This window comes from Lontra canadensis, unplaced genomic scaffold, assembly GCF_010015895.1.
Source record: "Lontra canadensis isolate GAN:19392208 unplaced genomic scaffold, GSC_riverotter_1.0 scaffold113, whole genome shotgun sequence".
NCBI classification, from domain to species: Eukaryota; Metazoa; Chordata; class Mammalia; order Carnivora; family Mustelidae; genus Lontra; species Lontra canadensis.
In genome coordinates, this window is record NW_022631107.1 from 4287122 (window position 1) to 4311838 (window position 24717).

Sequence of the window (24717 nt, forward strand, 5' to 3'; positions counted from 1 at the left end):
ACTACCGTATAGCTGTAATGTGGTTATTAATATCTCTTCAATTAGATGTTAAACTTAGGGGGGAGGAGAGTTGGCCAAAAGTTCTGGAATTTATTTTGTGCTTTCCTCAACCCATAGCACCTTGTCACTGAGTACTCAAGATATGGTGGCTACATTAATGAAGACAATAGCGGTTTGAAAATACCATGCCCATGTGTATGTGCGTGCACGTAAATAAACTGTTGGTCGTGGATTTCCTTCAGTTTATGACTTAAATCACAGAAGATGATTTGAAATTTTAGAAATTAGGTTGACAGACAAAGTGGTGTCAGGCCATCAAATGTCACTGATATTTAAAAGTCTAGAAAGTAATGTGTAGTTTTAAAAACTTTTTATTAGGGAAATCTTCAAACATTTACAAAAGCAGGTAATAGGATAATGAGACCACATCTATTCATCACCCAGTTTCAACAGTTACCAACGCGTGTTTGGCTTTGTTTTAGGAATACTTTCACCCCTACCGCCACACTGAATTTTTAAAAGCATTTCCAGATATCATATTTATGATAAACACTTCAAAGATCTTTGGCTTTTAGAGATTTTTAAAGACAGTCTAACCATGATGCTATTATCACATCTAAGAAAATTCCTTGATATGATAAAATATCCTGTCATTGTTCAGACTTCCCCAGCTGTCTCATAATTTTTTTTTTTTTTTAAGATTTATTTATTTTAGAGGGAGATACAGAGAGCATGAGAGAGCAAGCAGGAGCAGGGGGGAAGGGCAGGGGAAAGGCAGAAGTGGGCTCCCTGCTGAGCAGGGAGCCTGACAGGCATCCCAAGGGCTCTATCCCAGGATCCTGAGATCATGACCTGAGCTGATCATGATCCGAGCCAAAGGCAGGCACTTAACAGACTGAGCCACACAGGCGCCCCTCATAAATGTTCTTTTATAGTTGATTTGTTTTAATCCGACCAACCAAGGCTGCACATTGCATTTGATTTTGTTGCCATGTCCCTTAAGTCTCCTTTAATATGTAGGTTGCCTTTTTTTCCCCCTATTCTTTCTCCTTTATTTGTTGAAGAAACTGGGTCATTTGTCATGCAAAATTTTCCACATTTTGGGATTTGCTGGTTGCATCCCTGTGGTGATAATTAATTCTTCTATTTTACTGATTTCCTGTAAAGTAGTAGTTAGATCTAGAAGCTTGATCAACTTCAGGTTTGAGTTTTGGCAAGAGTACTTCATAGGTGGTGCAGTGAATCACATCAGGAAACACATCCTGTCTGGTTATTTCTTTTTTTGTGATCTTAAGATTGATAGTGAATTTAGTTATTGTCCTCTCTGATCCATCCACTTGAACCGTTGCCATTATTAGCTTTTCATCTAGTGTGGTAGCAGTCACTGATGGTAATTGGTGAGATCCAGTAATGTGAATGGCTAACGAGGAATTAGGTTCTAAAATTTTTATTAATGTGTAGAGTCTCAACTCCATTTAGTAGTAAATCCAAAGCTGGAAACTTACGTCAGTTGATAGCAGTTAACTGCTCATTAGTACCAAGTCTAATTTTTATAAAATATTTAAGCTAAACTTTTTATAAACTGTATGGGTTTATCCCCAAAGTTCTGTTTAAAAAAGTAGTAAGGAAAATCAGAACTTTTGTGTGGAAGAAATAAATATGTTTTTTTGCTTTTCTATTGTAGAAATCACTTCTCAAGAAGTTCAGTTGCTGCAGGTGGGCAAAAGGGAAAATCCTACTATACAATTACATTCACTGTCAATTTTCCACATAAAGATGATGTTTGCTACTTTGCTTATCACTATCCATACACATATTCGACTTTACAGGTGAGAAGTCATTGAGTTGTATTATGGCTGTCATTGTGCTATATGCATGTGTCAGATAATTGGGAAAAAATGGTTTAATGAAATATCTTAATAAGATGAGAAAAAAAATCCAAGGCTGAATATTTTAGAAAATACAGTACTTGTTGAAAACATTAAAAGGAGTAAAATGGAAATATAGTCTTCATTTTTATTTAGTAAAAATATTTTAAAAATTTGAAAAGATTTTTACTCTCCATCTTTGTGTAGAAATCTATAGCTTTCCATGATTTACACATTTTAACTAGGTGAGATTTCCACTTGTTTTAATGAGAGGCATTAAATCTCATAGAAAATCTAACAGTAGAAAAATGTGTAAGTTTTTCTGTAGGGAATTCATTTCTTTTAGTGGTTTGATATGGAGTTCTAGATCCAGATTCTTTAGAATTTAGGATATAAATTTTTGGGGGGGTTCTTTTGAGATATTTGAGTGTTTGCATTGTAAAACAAAACTGAAAAATGAATTTGAGTAATTACTGTGGTAGATTTTTTTTCTCAATACAGAATGTCTGTCCTAATGATCAAGGATCATAGGGATATGTTCAGTTTACCCAGAAGGACATTGGAACACTGTGATTTAGAAACAAGCTTCCAAATTATGAGGGGAAAAGGAGAGAAAAACATACTCTGCCCAACAGAAGAGATAGAAAGGCTGAGAACATTCAATGTGGCTGACATTATTTTAATAACGGTTACAATTTACAATAAAGATATTACCATTTATCTTTCTGTGCCAAATAACATAACATCAGAATATACAATGTTATTATTCACAGGGTTATATATTATTGTTCTTTATTGACGTTACCTTTTTAATGTATTTTGAATTCCCCTCCTTTTTTCCAGTGGCACTACCATGACCTTTGCAGGCATTACTGCTGCCTCTCCTCTCCACTCTGCCACTTTTTCTCACTGGTGTTCTAGAATTCACTTCTATCCCCTTTCCTCTTCATTAGTTTTTCACTCACATTATAGCAGGAGGGCTCCTTGGTGGGAAGATCTAATCCCATAAATCTTGTCTTAAAGCTCCTTAGTGATTTCTCTTGCCATTTTTATGAAGTCTGAAAATCTTCATGTCATCATTTCTCTACTGGTTTTCACAATTTTTTGCCATATCCACGTATTGTTTGAACTATTTATATACCCAATATTTATCTTTAAATGGACTTTAAAATAACTCACTCTTTAAAGTTTGTCCTCCAGCTAAGTTAATATTTGTGGTATTAATTCACAGTAAAATATTTGCCTGTTCATTTTTTGTTAAGGTTATCCATATGTCACTTATTTCTGTATCAGTTACCAGCCATAGATATATATGCTGTGCCTTGTGAGAGAATGGCCTACGAGGCCCTTCAGTCTGTGTTAATTCTGTTTCTCAGCTTTCATGGTCATCTTTCCAGGGCATCTTTGTTGGTTCTTTATTCCTCTTTCTTTTGTCCTGGTCTTCCCACGTACCTTCCTTCTGCCTGCAGCACTCCCCTCTACCCTCTTCACTCATCCTTTGAATCTCAGTTTGAATGTGACTTCTTTTAGGAGACCTTTCCTCACTGTCCAGATTCCACTAAGCTTCCTGTCCCTGATCACAGGCTTTCATGGCACTCTGTATTTTCCTGAAGGTAGGGTCTAGTTGTTCCCTGTTACATCCCCAATGCCAGGCACAGTTTCCTGCACAGAAATAGTGACCACATAGTAAATTGTGATTATGTGAACAAACATAGGCAGAAGTTTGGAAACCAACTAAGTATCTTAAATAAGGGGTTGAATAGTTTATGTGTGATATAACCGTATACTAAAACCATTAAAACATGTGTTTTTAAAAGACACATAATTCACGTGTTGAGTGATATAATAGAGTTCATAATTATGAATGTTTGTGTGTGTACAAATTATTAAGTGATAAAAGCAGGTTACATTGGCATTTGTTAGTAGTAATATAGGTGATGCAGTTATGGGTGTTTTAAATTTTTTTCTTTGTACTTTCTATGTCTTCTACACATTTTACAATCAATCTTGAAATCAGGAAAAGTTGTTAAAAAATTTGTGCTACATATTTCATTCTGCAGGTCTATAGTCACTTTTATAATTTCAAAGTTCTGAAACCTTTAAAACCAAAAGCTTTTTCGTAGCCCATTTGGCAGCAAAGCCTGGCCTGAATTGATGTGAGCTTATTTAGAATATTGATTCCACTTCAAGTGACTCCACGTATGTTTTGCCGCAGAAATAATAATGTGCTTATTGCAGGCTGCTGGCACTGATGCCACTGGGGTATTGCAGAATTAACCGTATATGCACTGTATCTATCCCCCTTTCTCACCTGCCTCAAATAACCGAGGTTTGAACTACATCTGGCTCCCTGAGGGTTTCAAAGAAGGAATTAGGAGTCTGATTCACTTTTGTTGTGTGGAGCTCTGGATACAGTTGTTTCTGTTTATCCTAGGGAGTTTTTAACTGATTGTATACTTTGCTTTTAAATTTTTATCAAGATGCATCTTCAAAAATTGGAATCAGCACACAATCCTCAGCAAATCTATTTTCGAAAAGATGTGTTATGTGAAACCCTGTCTGGAAACACCTGTCCCTTGGTGACTATAACGGCAATGCCAGAATCTAATTATTATGAACATATCTGTCAATTCAGTAAGTCTGTCTTCTTCACTCAAAATACCAGTTATTCTTATTTTTCTTTTCTTTGTATATATTTTGTAAGGGCAGCAGTACTAGGAATAGGTATCAGAAGTCTTGGTTCTAGTCTTGGTCCTATTACTGCCTGGCCTTTGGCCTACTTCTGGGCCTCATTTTCCTCATTTCGAAAATGGGGGAGTTGTGTGAGATTATCTCTCAGGTCTCTCTCAATATGAATATTCTGTAGTTCTTATCCTAGAAGTCCTACCCAAAGTATAATACAACAAAATGTTTGAAGAGTTTACATGAACTCTTAAAACATTTAAAAATTTACATTTTAAATTTAAACATTTAAAATGTAAATTTTGCAACTAAAAATTTATAATAAACTAATTTTGTTAAAAATTTAAAAATTTACAATAAACTAATTTTATTAAGATTAGTAGTTTATTTATTAAACTAATAAAATAATTTTATTATAAGTAAAACCACCGGAAACCTATCAAATGCTTTGATGCCAGCACTGAATAGCTACTTGTTTTTTCCTGCCATTTATATTTTTTAAAATTGTCTCAGATGTACAGCTGTAATAGAAAAAATAAGAAAACTTCTCTAATTTTGATAAGAAGGTTATGAGTGGGTGGACTGAATGGTTATATTGTAGACCTATATATCTAAATATATAGTGAAAAATTGAAAAAATTTTCTTTGTAAATCTCTGAGCAGATATACCTTATTTTATCTGTGCTTATCATAGCAACTATAAAATGGGTAAAAAGACATTTTCCCTCCTCTCCCCATGACTTTATGAAAAATAAATTTATATTTAAAGCTTCCCCAATTACTTGTTCTTTATAAAAAGCGAGATTATATAAAAGAACTCGTTTTAGATGTCAGATTAATTATTGGGAAATAAATAGGCAATCAAATAGTATTTGTTGTGTTATGTTTATACTATGAACTCCTTTAGGACATGGCTTATATGGGTTTTATCTGTTTTCTCTAGAGGGCCTTGTGCCACTCTTGTATATAGTAGGTGCACAGGAAATTGTTGCTATGAATGTGTATGAGAATTTATAATTGAATGGAAATATTTCTAAATCCCAAAGTCAGACAGCATACAAATTCTTAGTAGCTGTTCATTTTAATTTGAGATTTTATGTGTACTTTAGGAAACCGCCCTTATGTTTTCTTATCTGCTCGGGTACATCCTGGAGAAACTAATGCAAGTTGGGTAATGAAGGGAACATTGGAGTACCTCATGAGTAATAACCCTACTGCCCAGAGCCTACGAGAATCCTATATTTTTAAAATTGTCCCTATGCTAAATCCAGATGGCGTCATCAATGGAAAGTAAGTGAAGCAAACATTAGAGACATGCTATAGACAATGTGCTGTTCAAAATACTAGAGTCCAGGTTAATTTGGAAAACAAATTGAGAGATTTTTCTAGAACAAAGAAATTGTTGGTGGGGAATTTATCTAAGATAAATTTTTAAAGGAAAATACATTTTATGTAGCAGTATCATATTTTGAGAAATTCTGCATTTATTCCACATGAGTATGATTTTATGAAATACATGTCTTGCTTGAATTGTTTTAGAAAAATCAGTGTCGGGATATGAGAAAGATATTTAACATATTCCCTTTTGTTTGTCAGTGGCATGATCTTGGCTTGTTCTAAGATTTAGAATCTTCTAGCATCTCTTTCCACTGATATGGATTGGCTCTATCTACTGGCCTCTTCCTGGTAGGAAGAGGTATAGTTTTGACAAAAATAATTCTTTAGGGTGGAAATACTAGAAGATATCTTCTTCTTTGTTTTTGTTTTGTTATTTTTCTTAGCATATAATGTATTATTTGCCCCAGGGGTACCGGTCTGTGAATCATCAGGCTTACACAATTCACAGCACTCACCATAGTACGTGCCCGTCCCAATGTCCATAACCCAGCCACCCTCTCCCTACCCGCCCCATTCCTCTAGCAACCCTCAATCTGTTTTGTGAGATTAAGAGTCTCTTATGGTTTGTCTCCCTCCTGAAGATAACTTCTTTTTAAGTGGAGATGGCTTAACAGTTAGTGCAATTTATTTTTTGTGGGAATTAGGAAAGGTCTCTGTTTCTGAAAGATGGGAATTTGGTCTTGATGTTACGAGCATCTGCAGAGCTGAACATGCCGTATTTTATTTATTTAATAAAGATAGCATGGATAGTTCTCATATTTTAGGAGATTTTTGAATGAAAAAGCTTAGAATAATGTCCTTTTAGGTAGTATCTTACAGAATTAAAATGAGATTTTTATGACTGGTTTTAATTTAGAAACATATTGGTTAGTTAGAATTCCATTTATATTTCTGTTATCACTTTCTGATAGTTTGCTTAAATTTTTGCTCAGTTGCAATACTTAATACCTGCAATTAAATGAAAATATATTTGAATTTTTCAGGAATGTAAACTTTTCATATACTTCTCCTTTTTAGGAGGGCCCAGCTCAGATAGCACTTTCTCTTTTCTTTTTCTTTACTTTTTTAAAAAGTAGGCTCCATGACCTGTCTGGAGCCCAACACGGGGACCAGTGTGGGGTAGAACTCACAACCCTGAGATCAACACCCAAGCTACAATCAAGAGTCAGATGCTTAAGCAACTGGGCCGCTTGGGCGCCCCCCAGATAGCACTTTTACATAGTAACTAATACAGTTGAAGTACAGGATATTAGTATGTAACAAGTGATTATTACACAGCCAGAATGGAAAATAAATTTTAGAGAGCCTGGAATAAAACAAGAATTAATTATTTCCTTTTTAAAGATTTTACTTATTTGCTTATTTATTTCTCTATCTGAAAGAAAGAGCGAGTACATGTGCAGTCATGAGTGGAGGGGGGCAGAAGCGAGAGGGAGAAAGACTCTCAAGCAGGCTTCTGGCCGAGCGCAGAGCCCTACGCTAAGCTTGATCTTAACGACTGAGATCTTGAGCTCTGAGATCTTGACCTGAGCTGTAATGAAGAGTCAGAGGAGGCTCAACAGACTGAGCCACCCAGGTGCCTCTTAGTTTCCCCAAGTTTCTTTTTTTTTAATAGGTTGACAGTGTTGGCCTAAGTATCTGAAAACTTACCAGGTTAAATGCATGCAAAACGAGATCTTACACAAAGCAAATACTTAAGTGTTTATTTAATGACGAATGTATTTACTGGAAATAGTTAATAGTTACTAGAATCATCAAATTAAACATAGGTTAAGAGTTTATCAGTACTGATGTTTGTGGTTGTGTTTACATATGTGTAGTCACCGCTGTTCTTTAAGTGGAGAGGATCTGAATAGACAGTGGCAAAGTCCAAATCCAGATTTACATCCTACAATTTATCATGCTAAGGGGCTGCTACAGTACCTGGCTGCTGTGAAGCATTTGCCACTGGTAAGTATTTGTCTAGTCACAGAGATGCTTTTGTTAATTAACAACTCAGCATTTTATGGTTATAAAAGTTAAGTTTTAATTTCTATTATCAATTACTTCTGTTATCAATTACATAGTATCAGTGTATTATGATACCAAATTAATACAGTGTATCCATATTCTTATTTCATCAGGTTTAAGTTTTATAGTTCGCATGAGCTCTTTATCTTTTTTGTTTATGAATATTGGTAACTCCTGGTGGTAAGTTTTAGGTATTTAACTTCATTGTTTAAACAATACTAAGGTAACAGGATGTGTCTTCCAAATTCTCAAACTGGAAGAAGCTTATTTCTGAGTTCTTTAGTCAACTCCGAGGGAGGTAGGTCTCCAGTTTACACATGAAAGGTGGCGTAGGCACAGTGGTAGACTTCCAAACATATAGATGCTATATGCTGCTTCTGTTTTCCGCAGAATGTTTCCGTTGTATTATGGTTTAAATGAGGTCATCTTCCTTTGGGAAAGATAGGAAATCTGTAGGGGAGGAGCAGCAGTGACATGCAAGCCTCTTCTTCATTTTAAAAGCGATGCTCTTAAAAATTAAATTGAAACCATACCCTTTTTTAAATAGTGTTTTTCATGAGAGCATTTTCATGTTCTTTTAAATTAGGAAAATGTTTTAACAACCCTGGATCAGTGATGATTGCTGCTGTAGATTTGAACTATAATTGACTTTATTGTTTTTTAAATGGTAAATAGTAGATACATAAGAAAGAGTGGAACTTGTGGCTTAAAATGTAGGTCCTGCAAAGGATTTAGCCATTCTGGAATTAATCACAGATCCTTTCCAGAACACAGTATTGCTACTTTTATTAGTTCTACTTGTTAAATGGTGGTTCAGTTAGAATATAAAAACAAAGAAACAAACCCATTTGTTGTCTTGGTATTAATTAGCTTTATTTGGCAGTATATGAATTTGAAACTTTTTAACTTTTAAAATGTATCATATTTTCCAGGTTTATTGTGATTATCATGGCCATTCCCGAAAGAAAAATGTATTTATGTATGGCTGCAGCATCAAAGAGACCGTATGGCACACCAGTGATAATGCAGCTTCCTGCGACGTTGTGGAAGATGGAGGATACAGGGTAATTATTACAGATACGTGTGGAGTTCTGGAGTTCGAACATGCATAGCACTACAGAAAATAATTTAACATACACGAACTACTCCGATTCAGCAAGTGTTGCCATTTTGCCGTGTTTTTTTTTTTGTTTGTTTCAGATTTTTTCAAGTTAAACATTCTAAAATTTTTGCTTTTCATATTTAGATTCTTAATCTATTGGGAATTTATTTTTGTATGAGGGTTGGGGATCTAATTTTAGTTTTCCCATATGTAGCCAGTTGTCTCAGCCCCATTTATTAAACAGTACATCCTTCCTCTGCCAATTTATAAAGCCATCTGTTACATACCATGTTTCCACGCGTCTGGGTATGTTTTGAGGCATGCCCAGGACTTAAGGAGATCCGACTGCTTCACGCCCTGGGTGCTCTCCATTTGGGCACAGTGGCTTTCCTTACTGTATTGGTGCTCAAACAAAGCACCTCAGGTTATTTTCCCAAAAGAGTTTTAGTAGCATACCACTGCCATGATCAGAAATTCAAAGGCACATTTTCTTTTGGTGTCTTCTTTCTTCTTCCCCTTTCCCAAATAAATAAAATGATTAGGGTTATATAAAAAGAAAAAAAAAAGGAACTCTCCAGAAACAAAAGTAGTAAGTGAAAAAAGTTATCTCTCAGTCACGAATCATTTCTACCCTGTGTGTTGTGAGATTGCCTCTAAGAACATTAATTCTTAAATGTATGTACATGTAGCCTATGAAGTTCTCTTTTAAATCCCATACCACGGCCAGTGTGCACTGCTTTGCATTTTTATCCCTGTACAGACGTACCAAAATTTGTTTACTTAGTAGTCCAACCCGTTAGTGGCTATTTGAATGGTATGGCCAGATTGTCCTACAGAAAGGTTGTGTAAGTTGATATGGCTCCGTACAACAGCTGACAGTGTAGTTTCCATCCCCTTACTACAGCATGCAGTCGTCTCTGCCAGGGAAAAACTGACGGTTTTAAATTTGCATATCTGTAATTATAAATGAGGTTGAGTATCTTTTCATATGTTTGGCCAGTTATGACCTCTCCCTCTCTTTTATAGGCCTTTTCTTATATTCTTTGCTTATTTTTATCCTGGTCATCTAATCATTATTGTTTTTAAGCTAGCAACTCTATATGTATCACAAATATACTAAAACATGTTTTGTGTGTATGTGGTAACTTGAAACTTGCATCATGTTTATTGATTTTTTTTTAAAGATTTTATTTATTTGATAGATCACAAGTAAGCAGAGAGGCAGGCAGAGAGGGGGAAGCAGGTTCCCTGCTGAGCAGAGAGTCCGATGTGGGGTTTGATCCCAGGACCCTGAGATCATGACCTGAGCCGAAGGCAGAGGCTCAACCCACTGAGCCACCCAGTTGCCCAATTGATTTTTTTTTTTAAACGACTTCTGAGTTTTGAGGCTTAGAAAGACTTCTTATCCCAAGATTTTTTAAAAAAAGTCCCACGTTTACTCTTTTTAATTTCATTTTGCAATTTTACTAATTGTACGTTTAAATTCACGATCCAGCTAGACTTGAACTACTGAAGAGTGGCTTCGGCTCGTTTATCCCAGTGGCTCTCCAGTGGTGCCAGCAGTTAGGGAGTAATCAGTCTTCTCTCCACTAATCATTCTAATTTTAACATCTGCCTTTGGTTCTAATTCAGAATTCTCTTTCTTTCTGGAGAGGTATCTACTCCCACACACTATCACAATTTTACTTCCCTTACATATGTAATTAGGTTAATATCTGTTGGATCATGTCTCTAGTAAAAGCCTCTTCTTTAGAGTTGCCCTAGCTCTGCCCCGATACTTACACACTCCAAGAGAACCTGAGAATAATTTGAAGTTAAAGAGGTTATGGGCATTTTGATTGTGATTGTCTTAGCTTTGTTGATTAATTTAGAGGTCATTGACATTTATAATGTGAAATCTCTTAATTAGTAGACCATCTTTCATGACTAAAGTTGCTTTGTTTTTTAAACATGAGTTTTTTTTTCCCCATAGTTTTAAAACATATTTTAACATAGTTTTTGTTCATTTATTGGTTGCTACTATGAATGTGATCCTTTATTCTGTTTTCCACCTGATTATTGTTCGTCCAGGAAAGCAGAACATTCTAAATTAGTAAAGAATGATTTGGATGCTTGGAAAAGCAGAGGATAAAGCAAGAAGATCCACATAGCCCTGCTCTAATCACTGTGCTTTTGTGAAAATTTTTAAAAATTACAAAAACAATATTATTTAAAAAAAAACCTTCATGAAATCTTATGTCATTCTTACCTTTGCAGACTTTGCCTAAGATACTGAGCCATATTGCCCCAGCATTTTGCATGAGCAGCTGTAGCTTTGTAGTAGAAAAATCTAAAGAATCTACAGCACGTGTCGTAGTTTGGAGGGAGATCGGGGTACAAAGAAGCTATACCATGGAAAGTACTTTGTGTGGCTGTGATCAGGGAAAATATAAGGTAAAACATCTCAGGACTTCAAGCAGTAAAAATTATTTTAAGGACTTCCTTTTCATATAGTATGCTGTTGGTTTTTAAATATGTATTAATGACACATTTGTTATACTGAGTTAAATGTAATTTGCAAGAATAGAACTGAATCATATGCAATTCTTTTTTACTTCTTTGTACTTAAATAGCTTGCTTTTGGTCTTTATGAAATCTTGGTTGATCCTATCTACATCATAATTTTTAAGGAGGCATGTTGTGGTATATTAAATATTGACTGGTAACTTATGAGCGGTGTAGGTAGTACATTATGAATAAAAGTTTTCTCTCATTTTAATTTGTTGGATGTAGTTAAATTTATATGCATTTAGAAATACATTTATTTATAAAGTTTTATATATTTAGATGTATGTGTGTGACTTTTAAGTGCATATTCCTTCATTAAAATGTTTTCTTTACTAAGACTGCTCTTCTCTAGTGTTGTAGTTTTTTTTTAAAGATGTGTTTATTTATTTGAGAGAGAGAGAGAGCATGAATGGGAGGGGCAGAGGGAGAGAGAGAATCTTAAGCAGATTCCACACTGAGTGCAGCGCCCACCACTGGACTCAGTCAAGACCTGAGTTGGAACCAAGAGTTAGATGCTTAGCTGACTGCACCACCCAGGCGCCCCTGGTGCCATAGTCTTTTATTGGAAACAACTGGAGCTAAAAGTTTACTTTTGAAATTAAAGATTAATAAAATATTAGGTGATTTTGAAGTTTTTAATTTGGAAGATTGAGAACCTAATGGGCAATCATTTGAATCTTGGATAATCAATAGCAAACAAATTTTGCAAGTACTTATTTTTCTTGCCACAGAAAGATTTTCAGGTGTCATGCTAATTACTCCTCATTCTGTTTGATTTGGTTTGGTTTGGTATAGGGCAAGAGGAAACTGAATCTAAGAGTGATTTTCATATACTTCACATAAAAATGGTTGTAACTTTGGAAGGAGTTAAAAATTTTCCAATTGGTTAGTAGTAAAAATGTCAACATATTATAGTTGACTGAAAGCTTAAATGGAGAGCCTAAGTAATGACTTTTTCAGTCTGTACCAAACTGGGAGAAAATTGTAGAGATCTTGCAACTGACATTCAAACTTTAGGGGCCTTGTAGAGTAGAAGTTAATGAAATTTCAGTACTTTTTGTTGAGTGACTTCTCTAAATTTTAGGTTGACCAGAGTATATTATTCTTACAAAATGTCTTTTGAATTCTGTTCAAATACTGTGAAACAATGACTTCTCATGTACTAAGGACATGATGGTGATAGGAGATAAGATGTCCTAGAGTACTCCTCTAGCTTCCAGCCCCTATCTCCTTATCATTGCTGTAGTGGACAACTTTGACAAGAGTCTCACGTTCTGTGTGTAGGATGGGAACAAAGCTTGAGAATCACTTTTGTATAAGACCATAGGTGTCTCTGAGGAAAAAACCCTTAGGCTGTATGATTTATGGAGATAGACTGTGAATTACGTCTTAAAGAGATCCTTTATGCAGTCAGATAGGAGAAGGCAACCTAAAGTGTCAGTGTTTTTAAAACTGGCACCTGGGGGTAGGCAGAGAAGTAGGGAAACTGAGGTTTACATGCCATTTGAAATCAACTATAAGATATAGCAGTAGTGCTTTTTTACTATATTTGGATTCTACTGATAGACTTTCATTGGATTTTTTAAGACATTCTGTTTGTATTTTGATCAATTTCTTTGGTCATTTAAGAAAACATTTAAAAAATAACTAAAATATATTTTGAAACATAAAATGTTAGACCAGTTTTCTAAAAATTATTTTAAAAAAATCTATAGACTTTTAAAAAATAAAATGGGTACCTAGTAAATACTCATTTCTTTTTTATATGATTTAGTTAATAGAGTTAATGTTGATTTAAAACTTTTTTTAATTTATTATTATTTTTTTAAAAGATTTTATTTATTTATTTGAGAGGGAGGCAGTGAGAGAGAGCATGAGTGAGGAGAAGGTCAGAAGGAGAAGCAGACTCCCTGTGGAGCTGGGATCCTGATGCGGGACTCGATCCCGGGACTTGATCCCGGGAGTCTGGGATCATGACCTGAGCCGAAGGCAGTCGTCCAACCAACTGAGCCACCCAGGCGTCCCTAAACCTTTTTTTTTTTTTTTTTTAATTTAAAACGCTTATGCAGAGAAATGTCCTTTACTAAGCCATTTTTTTAGTGTCTAAAATTCAATACTGTGATCATAACATTTACTTTTTATAAGTTTTTTTGTTATTGTTAATAAACTTTGGTTTTGTTTTAGATGCATAGCAGAATTGAGTGGAAAGTACATAATTCCCATATGTTCCCATCTGCCCCTACCCATGTAACATAGACTTTGCAGACTTGTTAATGTTAGCTAATAAGTTGTACAAATTTAATGAAATTTAAGAAACAGTTCTCTTCACCTCAAGAATGTTCTTATATTACTGAATTTTAGGCTGTAAATGATCCTTATTTTTATTTTCTGTGAGCTACTTCAGAAACAGTCATAGCCTTTCTAAAGCTTTTAAATTAGGAAGGCAAATGAATCTTCTAATAAAGTTAGGTTAGAGTGTTTGGAGATGGATACACTGTCTAAACTGTCAGTCAACTGGGGCGGCTGGGTGGATCAGTCATTTGAATGTCAAGCTCTTGGTTTCATCTCAGGTCATGATCTCATGGGTCATGGGACCAAGCACCACGTCAGGCTCCCCACTCAGTGAGGGATTTGCTTGCAGATTCTCTCCCTCTCTCCTTCCCCTTCCTCTCAAGTATGAAATAAAAAATAAATCTTAAAAAAAATAGTCATTATTATAAAGGCATGTGTTTTGTGCAGGGTAGGGTAAGTAACAGTTTTTACAATTTATTTTCTTCAGTTACTCTGTGCTTTCAGTCTGGTCGTTGTAAAACTGTTTTAAAGTACCTTTTCTCTAAATGATGTGTGTTCTCATTTTCACTGCAACTTTTGTTGGTGTAAGGATTTCACTTAGAGATTAATTTTAATCTGAAAATTAAACAATAAGCAATGTTTTGATTTGTAGTCCATTTTTATCATTTTATGTGATAACATTAAACTTTTGATAAGTCTTATATTGTTTATTGGGGAACTGTCAGAAAAGGATAATAAGTTGCAGTAAAATTTTCTTTTTGCTGCAGTAGACCAAATTTGAAATGGCATTCCTAATTGACATGGAATGTAGAAATTTATTTTACTGCTACCTCATTGACCTAGATCTGTTTGATTTCTTTTTTTTTTTTTTTGACATAGTTACCTTTCTTTTGTTTTTTATTTACCATTTTCTTTTATCATACAGTAAAAAGGATATATGGTAATGTTCAGATATACAAATTAGGGCCTTGATTTTGACAGTACAGAATTTCAACATTGTCATCCAAAGTAGTGGATTACAATAAATACTAGCAATGTCTCGCAAAAATATAATTTCACACATGAACTCCCAAGAGTAATATAACCACAGAATGTTTTTTTCCCCTGTGTGTTAGTGAAAATAGTTTGCATGTCATGAATGAGAACGAACATTTAGAAATGTTTTTTTTGAGACAGTTTCCTTTGCGACCTAAAATGATCTTATATTGTTCAGACATTGTGCTTATTGAGTTGTAGCCCCATACAAAGCACCTTTTAATTTTATTAATGTAATTATAAATTTCACCTATGTAATTATAATGATGACAGCCAGAGGACAGCGAGTGAGTTGGAGGAAATCAGAGGTGGAGACAAACCATGAGAGACTGTAGACCTGAGAAAAAAACTGAGGGTTTTGGGAGGGAGGATTGGGGGTGGGATGAGCCTGGTGGTGGGTATTAAGGAGGGCATGTATTGCATGAGCACTGGGTGTGGTGCATAAACAATGAATTTTGAAACACTGAAAAAAAAATGAAATAAAAAAAAAAAGTCCTAATTTTATGTATGAAATTGCTTTATTTCTAGGGTTTACAGATTGGTACTCGAGAATTGGAAGAGATGGGAGCAAAATTTTGTGTTGGTCTGTTGCGTTTGAAAAGACTGACGTCCCCATTGGAATATAATCTGCCTTCCAGCCTGCTTGACTTTGAAAATGACTTGATTGAATCGAACTGCAAAGTAACTAGGTAAGATACATTTATTTCCTTCTGTGTAGTATACTGTTAGACTTCATTAAATTGAGGAAAGGCACAGAGATTTTGATAGCCAAGAATAGTTTTAGAATTAATATAATTAAGTTTAAATGTCTAGATTACATACTTATTTGTTTCAAATTGTGATAATATTCTTCATTCTTTTATTTGGATTGAGATTGTAATGAAACATCCTTGTGTTTTGAATGCTATTTTTAGTGATCTTAATGATTTACCTTTTTTTTTTTAAAGATTTTATTTATTTATTTGACAGAGAGATCACAAGTAGGCAGAGAGGCAGGCAAAGAGAGAGGGGGAAGCAGGCTCCCTGCTGAGCAGAGAACCCGATGTGGGGTTCGATCTCAGGACCTTGAGATCATGACCTGAGCCGAAGGCAGAAGCTTAACCCACTGAGCCACCCAGGTGCCCCAGTGGTTTACCTTTAAACCCCCAAAAAAGCAATGTGGAAAAGAGTACTTAGGTTATATTTAAATTAAGAGGACTTGGAATCAGGATTCATACTTGAAATTTTATTTTGTTGATATCTACACACATCAAATGGCTTTCCAGTAACCTTCTGGTTACATATACTAAAACCAGCTAATTAGTTTAATATCCTGACAAATAATTTAACTTATTTATTTAATTATATTCGCCAAGTAATATTCTCAGTAGATAAACCTTTGCTCCTTAAATATTTATAAAATTTGATCAGTTACAGCCTCAGATGTAATTCAGTATTATAAGTCTTAATCATAATACCAGATCTTAGCATTTTATAGTTTGATGGATATGGGTAAGAAAATTCTCATTTTGTAGAATCTTCATGATTTTTCTTGTTAGATATTGACTTGTCATTTGTCAGTTTATTGCTATGCTCTGTTACATATATTAGTTTAGGAGTTTTATGTGTGGTGAAACATTAGTTAGAACTCTGTTCTTTTTTTTTTTTTTTAAAGATTTTATTTATTTATTTGACAGAAATCACAAGTGGGCAGAGAGGCAGGCAGAGAGAGAGGAGGGGAGCAGACCCCCCGCTGAGTAGAGAGCCCCATGTGGGGCTCGATCCCAGGACCCTAGGATCATGACCTGAGCTGAAGGCAGAGGCTTAACCCACTGAGCCACCCAGGCGCCCCAAGAACTCTGTTCTTTTTAATGTGATAATCGAGACAGTAATCACCTGAGTTCTCTGCTGGAAGTACATATTAATTATAAAGATTGTCCATTGTTCTGACTGATATTTAGAAGCCTTCCTTCAAGGTACTTCAGGTGTTCTTTATTCTCCTAGATTTATCAAAGTATAATTCACAAATAGAATTGTAAGATTTTGTGATGCTTTGATATATGTATGCATTGCACAAGGATTGCCCCCAACATACCCATCCATCAGTGCACGTGTTTACCGTTTTGGTGCGTGTGTGAATGAATATGGCCATTTCAGTTCTGCTCTTCAAATTTCAGTCATACAGTCTAGTATTATCAGCTGTAGTCACCATTCCTCTTCAGTGACGCCTTCAGACCTTATGCATCTCGAGGCTGAAAATTTGTACCATTTTACCAGTCTCTCCTTTTTTCCCTACACCCCAGTCCCCTGACAGCCACTTGCCTACTTTCTGTTTCTCTGAGATCCATTTTTTTGTTTTTGTTTTTGTTTTGATTCCACATGTAAGTGACACCATGTAGTAACTGTCTGTCTTTGGTTTATTTCACTTAGCATAATGCCCTCCAGTTTCATCCATGTAGCAAATGAAAGGATTTCCTTCTTTTCAAAGGCTGAATTATACTTCATTATATATCTGTATATTACATTTTCTTTATCCGTTCATCCATTGATGGACACTTAAGTTATTTTGATACTTTGTTACAAATAATACTGCTTTGAACACGGGAGTGCAGATATTTCTTTGACAGCTAATGATTTTATTTCCTTTGGCTATGTACCCAGAAGTGGCGTTGCTGGATGATATGGCAGTTCTACTTTTAATTTTTTGAGGAACCTCCATACTGTTTTCCGTAGTGCCTATACCAGTCTATGTGGTGACCAGCAGTGTACAGTTGAGCACCTTTTCATATATCTGTTGGCCATTCATATGTCTTCTTTGGAAAAATGTGTATTTAGGTCCTTTTCTCCATTTTAAAAATTTGGGGGTTTTTTTTGCTTCTGAGCTGTGAATTCTGTGTATGTCTGGTATTAACCCCTTATTGGATGTGTGCTTTGCAAATATTTTCTCCTATTCCACAGGTTGTCTTTTTATTTTGTTGATGGTTTTCTTTGCTGTATAAAAGCTTTGTAGTTTGATGTGGACCTACTTACTTATTTTTGCTTTTATTGCCTTTGCTTTTGGTGTCAAAAAAATTATTGCTAAGCCCAGTGTCATAAGAGTTTACCCATTGTGTTTTCTTCTAGGAGTTTTATGGTTTCATTTCTTACTTTCTAGTCATTAATCTGTTTTGAGTTGATATTTGTATATGGCATAAGGTTGGGGTCTAGTTTTATTCTTTTATATTTGTCTATCTTGTTTTCCCAGCACCATTTAATGAAGAGGCTGTCTTTTCCCAATGCATATTCTTGGCTCCTTTGTCAAAAATTAATTGCCTAGATATGCAGAGGTTTACTTCTGGGCTCTCTATTCTGTTCATTGAACTATGTGTCTGTCTTTATGCCAGCACCATGCTGTTTTGATCACTATCGCAGGATTATTTGAAATCAGGAAGTGTGATGCCTCCACCTTCATTCTTTTTCAAGATTGCTTTGGCTATTCAGGGTCTTTTGTAGTTCGATTGTTTCTTTGAAAAATGTCATTGACATTTTGATAGGGATTGCATTGAATCTGTAGATTGCTTTTGGTAGTGTGGGCATTTTAACAACATTAGTTCTTCTAATCCATGAGCCACAGACTGTCTTTCTGTTTATTTGTGTTTTCTTCAATTTCTTTTATCGCTTTCTTATAGTATTTATCTTCTACCTCCTTGGGTAACTTAGTCCTGTTTTATTCTTTTTGCTGCCTTAGCAAGTAGGATTGTTTTCTTAACTTCTCTTTCATAGTTCATTGTCGGTGTATAGAAATGCAACTGGTTTTTGTGTATTTTGTTTCCTGCATCATTACTGAAATTATTCATTATATCTAACATTTTTTATGAAGTTTTTAGGGTATCTATATATAACCTTTCATTTGTACTAAGAGAAAATTTTACTTCTTCCTTTCTGATTTTGATGTCCTTTGTTTCTTTTTCTTGCCTAATTGCTCCTAGGATTACCAGTACTAGGTTAAATAAAAGTGGTGAGAATAGGCATTCTTGTGTTGTTTCTGATCTTAGAGGAAAAGCTGTAGTACTTTATCACTGGATATGATGTTAGCTGTGGGCTTATAATATATCAACTTATTATGTGGAGGTGTGTGTCATCCTCTTTCAGTTTTTATCATGAATGGATGTTGAATTTTGTCATATATTTTTTCTGCATCCATTGAGGTGATCGCATGATTTTTATTCTTCATTTTGTTAATGAGTTATATCACATTGATTGGTTTACAAATGTTGAACCACCCTTGCATCCCAGAGATGAATCCCACTTGATTATGGTATATGTTTGATCCTTTGAATGTATTGTTGAGTTGAATTTCCTAATACTTTATTGAGGATTTTTGCATCTAAGCTCATCAGGGATATTGGCCTGTAATTTGTTTTTTTGAGTGCCCTTGTCTGGCTTTAGTATTGTTATGCCCCCCCAAAAATGGGTCCATGATTAAAGGAGCGAGACTGATATAAAGCGAAGGTCAAGTAAAGCTTTATTGCGCACCAAGCATCAAGAATCAGACCGAACGTTTGGGGATGCACCTCTTAAGAGAGGGCGACCCTTCTCTGTTTCACAGACTAGCTTTTAAGGGCAAAGGCCATGTGGTTGGGCCTGGCCACACACAGGTGGCCAGTGAAACTGTAACACACAGAGAAAGCTGCACAGTCATGCTAGGTGACCAATTGAATAACAATTTACCCTAGTAGACATTTGAACCAGCCTATCACCTTGGTCAGAATTGGCGCCCAAAAGGTGCCCAAAGGGCGGGGCCCATACTCTTTGATAACCAGGGAGACAGTATGCATCCCCCCCACTGATCGGATGTCTCCACCTGGCCTGACCCACCCTTGTATTTGAGCTTTGTTTCCTGGGGCTGGTTTTTAAGTAAGTCCCCTGGGGGAAGGGGAGCAGGGATAGTTTAAACAATGTTATTGTTTTAACCTTGATGGAAGCCTCTGGCTAAATAGGTCCTTACGGTATCCTTACGGTATCAGGGTAATGCTGGCCTTGTAATATGAGTTTGGATGTGTTCCCTCTTCTATTTTGGGAGGAGCTTGAACAGATTGATACTAGTTCTTCTTTAAATGTTTTGTAGAATTCATCAGTGAAGCTCTCTGGTCATGAACTATTCTTTTTTGGGAGATTTTTGAGTACTGATTTAGTCTCCTTAGTAATAATTGGTCTGGTTAGGATTTTCCATTTATTTTTTCATGATTTAGTCCTGGTAGATTGTACATTTCTAGGAATTTATCCATTTCTTCTAGGTTATTCTGTTTGTTGGCATATTGTTGTTCATAGTAATCTCTTACAGTCATTTGTATTTTTTTGTATCATTTGTAATATGTCCTCTTTCATGTATAATTTTATTTGAATTCTCTTTTTTCTTGGAAAGTTACTTTGGGCTTAGTATGTCCTTTTTTCTTGAGGTATAAAGTTAGATTATTTATTTGAGATCTTTCTTTCTTCTTACTGTAGGTGTTTATCACACTAAATTACCCTATTAAAACTGTTTTTGCTGTATCCCATAAATTTTGGTATGTTGTGTTTCTATTTTCACTTGTCTCAAGATACGTTTTGATTTTTCTTGACTCATTGGTTGTTCAGGAACATGTTTAATCTTCACATATTTGTGAGCTTTTTTCTTTTTGTAATTGATTTCTAATTTTAAATCATTGTGGTTAGAAAAAATGCTTGATATGATTTCAGTTGTCTTTTATTTATTAAGATTTATTTGTGTCCTCACATGTGATTTACCTTGAATAATGTTCTATGTGTGTTTGAGAAGAATATATTATTTTGCTACTGTTGGTTGGAATGTTCTGTATATGTCTGTTAAGATCCATCTGATCTAACATGTAGTTTAATTCTAGTGTTTTCTTATTGATTTTCTGTCTGGTTGATCTATCCATGTTGGAAGTGGGTACTTGAAGTCCCCTGCTAGTATTGTATTGCTGTGCATTTCCTTCTTTAGATTTATCTATATTTGCTTTATTTAATACATGCTTTTATGTCAAGTGCATAGGTATTTATAATTATTATATTCTCTTAATTGACACTTTTATTGTATATGATGACCTTCTTTTTCGTTTTTTTTTTTTTTCTTCCTGATGTGAGTGCAGCTGACTCCTGCTGTCTTTTGTTTTCTATTTGCATTGGATATCTTTTTCCATCACTTTGCTTTTGGTCTATGTATGTCCTTAAAGCTGAGGTGAATCTCTTATAGGGAACATAGAGTTGGGTGCTACCATTTTTTTTCTTAAATCCATTCAGTCACTCTATATTTTGTGCTTGAAAAATTTAGTCCACTTACATGTAATGTAATTATTGATAGGTATAGGCATACTGTTGCCATTTTGTTAATTGTTTTCTGGCTGTTTTGTAATTTCTTTGTTCCTTTCTTCCTTTTTGCTTGCTTCCTTTGTGACTTGATGATTTTTTGTAGTGGTATACTTTTTTTTTTTAACATGGCTATAAAAAATTTAATGACTTCAGAGAATGGTGTAGTGGTATACTTTGATTTCTTTATCTTTTGTGTATCTACTATAGGTTTTGTGTTGTGGTTACCATGAGGGTTACATAAAACATCTTATACTTATGATAGCCTATTTTAAGCTGATAATTACTTAACTTCAAATATATACCAAAACTCCTCCTTCCCCACATTTTGTTTTTGACATCACAGTTTGCATCTTTTTTACATTGTATATCCATTAACAAGTTATTGTAGTTATAGTTATTTTTAATACTTTTGTCTCTTAACTAGATTTATAAATGATTTTCCCACTACCATTGAAAGATTACAGTATGAATGTAACTATATATTCACCTTTATAGTATGATTGTAATTATATATTCATATATATTCATATATAGTATGAATGTAACTATATATTCACCTTTACCAGTGAGTTTTATGTTGTCACTTGTTTTTCTGTTATTAGCATACTTTCATTTGAGCTTGAAAAACTCTCTTTAACATTTCTTTTAAGCCCAGTCCTATGGTGATGAACTCCTTCAGTTTTTTTAGTCTGGAAAATTTTTTATTTTTCCTTCAATTCTGATTGACAACTTTGCCAGGAAAAGTATTCCTGGTTGGTTGGGAGTGTGTTTCTTTTAGCACTTTGTAGGTATCCTTCCACTCACTTCTAGTCAGCAAGATTTCTGCTGGAAAAAAAATCTGCTAATAATCTTATGTGGGTTCTCACGTACATAACAGGTTGATTTTCTCTTGCTACTTTAAAGATTTTCCTTGTCTTTAACTTTGACACTTTAATTATAATGTGTCTTGGTGTGGGCCTTATTGGATTCATCATTTTGGATCTTCGTAAACCTGGATGTCTGATATCTTTTTCTTTCCCCAGGGTAAGGAAATTTTCAGCCATTATTCCTTTGAATAAGTTTTCTGTCCCTTTATCTCTTCTTCTGGGACCTCTGTAATGAATATATTGGTTTGTTCGTTGATGTCCCATAAGTCCCTTAAGTAATTTTCGCTCTTCATTCTTCTTTTTGTTCCTCTTTGGATGAATCCTGCTGCCCTTTTGGAGTTCACTGATGCTTTCTTCCATTTGCTCTAGTCTGCTGCTGAAGCCTCTATTGAATTTTTCAGTTCAGTTATTATATTCTTCAGTTCTATGATTTCTACTAAATATTTTTTCATATCTTCTCTCTGTTGAAATTCTCACTTTGTTCATGCATTGCTCCTGACTTTGTTGAAAATCTTTATTACCATTAGTTTGAATTCTGTATCAGGTATATCACTTTTCTGTATTCTTTGAGATCTGTTTCTAGGTATTTATCTTGGTCTTTTGTTTGGAATATATTCCTCTGTTTCTTCATTTTCCATGACTCTGTTTTGATTTCTGCACATTAGATGAAATAGCCATCTCTCCCAATTTGTGGGGAATGTTCTTGTGTAGGAGATAAACTTCATTCATTATTCTGGCTTGAGCTTCTAGTTGTGTCTCAGGCTTTTGTGATTGCCCAGGCCTCTTTCTTCATTTTTAGTGCCAGTGGTTGAGGGTGCCAAGTCATAGTAGTATCCCAAAAAGGAGGATCATAATCGTGCTTAGATGCAGGATGATTAGAAGCTGGACCTTCTAGCAGCAGCTAGAAGAGTCTGTAGTTAAGCCCTTCCAGGGAAAAACTGGGAGATGGGTTTTTTTGCCTCTTCACTTTGTGGTAGCCTGACTATATGGCTATTAAGACGTGCCTCTGTGCCTAAGAACTGTTTGTTTGATAGAGTACATGGGACTCATGGATGCAAGCCCTGTTGGCTGCTAGAACCAGGCTGTCTGTAGGTCTGTCTCCTCAGCGGCAGCCACAATAGCTGAGGCGTCAGATGTAACGTGCTTCGGTTACTGGAGCACCCTGCAGGAAGAAGGCAGGATATGTATCTGCTGACTTCCCCAGTCTCTGAAAAGGATGGCAGCCCACAATTCCTGCTAAATTAGAAGTCTGGCCCTCAGGCTGCAGCTTCTAAAATATGCCAATGAAACTTTTTAAGGGAAAGACTGGGAGACGGGCAGTTTTGCCTGCTTCCCTTGTGCTGAGAAAACACACACACACACACACACACACACACACACACACACACACATGCGTGCTTGTGCATTCCAGTCAAGACTTGGTTCTTTGTTTATTATAGCCTTGTGCATCCTGTGAACACAAGTCCTGTTGACTATCAGAGCTAGGTGCTTTTTCTAACCAACTTTTAATTCACCTATCCTTTCTTTAGCTGGGTCTAATCTTTTAGCTTTCTAATTCTTAATTATACTTAATTAGGGGGATTAAGGGGAAAAAACACCTTCAGGGCACTGGGAGGTGATTTAAAAAATTTTTGAGAAGTGTTGCCATGGGGCACAAGGTCCAGTAGCTATAATTCTGGAGGCCCAGTTGGACTTACCTTTGAGCAGACTTTCACTTACTCTCCTGACCTTCATTTCTGTCTTTTGGCCCTAACTGAATAGCCTCTCTGATAAAAGTCTTTAGAAAGTCATCTTTCCCACTTTCTAAACTAGGATATAACCCGAGGAAGGTGATCTGAAGGTCTAACTGCTCTTTATAAAATCTTTTAATCAATTATTCTCTTTTCAATTGCACCCTGATAATCAGGTTTACGCCCAGATTATTTTAGCTTTCCTTTGACTTTGTAATGCAAATCAGCGTTTTTCCCCATGGCTTCCCCTGTTTTAAGTTCTTGAGCAAAGTAGAGGTTGGTACTCAGACCCCGTTCATTTTTCATCCATCTGCTTTCATCTTCTAACATTTGTTGATGTCTCTTCTTTGCTATTATTTCCTCTTCAGTTTTCTTTTTCCTGTGGATTATCCTTTTAACAAAGTTATTCTTTTACAATCATCTTTGTTGCTCTTGAGAGTCACTGTATTTACGAGAAGTTATAGAACTTCCTTTTCAGCAAAGCCTGTGGTTGAAAATTAATCACGTTTTATCTTCCTAGAGCATTCATTGGAAATTACCATACATTAATCATTTTAACTTTACTTAATTGTATCTGTTGTATAATAAAAATTTCATTGGCTATAACACTAAGTCTGCATTATATCTTTCCTAGGGGCATGTGTTTCTTTTAGGTCAAAGCTGGGCATATTGGTAGAGCTCATTTAAAACTTACAACTGTGTAGTATTTTTGTACTTAGCGAAAGTGTTTTATTTTACCTGTCACCTGAGCTATTAAAGAGTCCTCTCAGTGAGTCTCATTTAAAGTATTTGAGAACTAATAAAACATTTAACAATGCTGCTCATCAGGATATGGTTAGTGGGGACTATATTCAGGA

The 24717-nt window shown here is 35.2% G+C and overlaps 1 protein-coding gene across 6 annotated transcripts in view; it reads left to right on the forward strand.

The window, feature by feature from the left end:
• The window catches only part of AGTPBP1 (ATP/GTP binding protein 1), a 150461-nt gene that overhangs the window by 117146 nt on the left and 8598 nt on the right, over window positions 1-24717 (forward strand). For 4 of the 6 annotated variants that reach the window (XM_032840553.1, XM_032840555.1, XM_032840554.1 and 1 more), the window contains 7 exons: window positions 1685-1829; window positions 4349-4502; window positions 5660-5840; window positions 7769-7898; window positions 8891-9022; window positions 11317-11493; window positions 15463-15623. In XM_032840553.1, coding sequence (XP_032696444.1) covers window positions 1685-1829; window positions 4349-4502; window positions 5660-5840; window positions 7769-7898; window positions 8891-9022; window positions 11317-11493; window positions 15463-15623 — 1080 coding nt within the window. Of the gene's footprint in view, window positions 1-1684; window positions 1830-4348; window positions 4503-5659; window positions 5841-7768; window positions 7899-8890; window positions 9023-11316; window positions 11494-15462; window positions 15624-24717 lie in introns of those variants that run through there. The other 2 variants (XM_032840559.1, XM_032840558.1) reach the window with 2 other exon arrangements.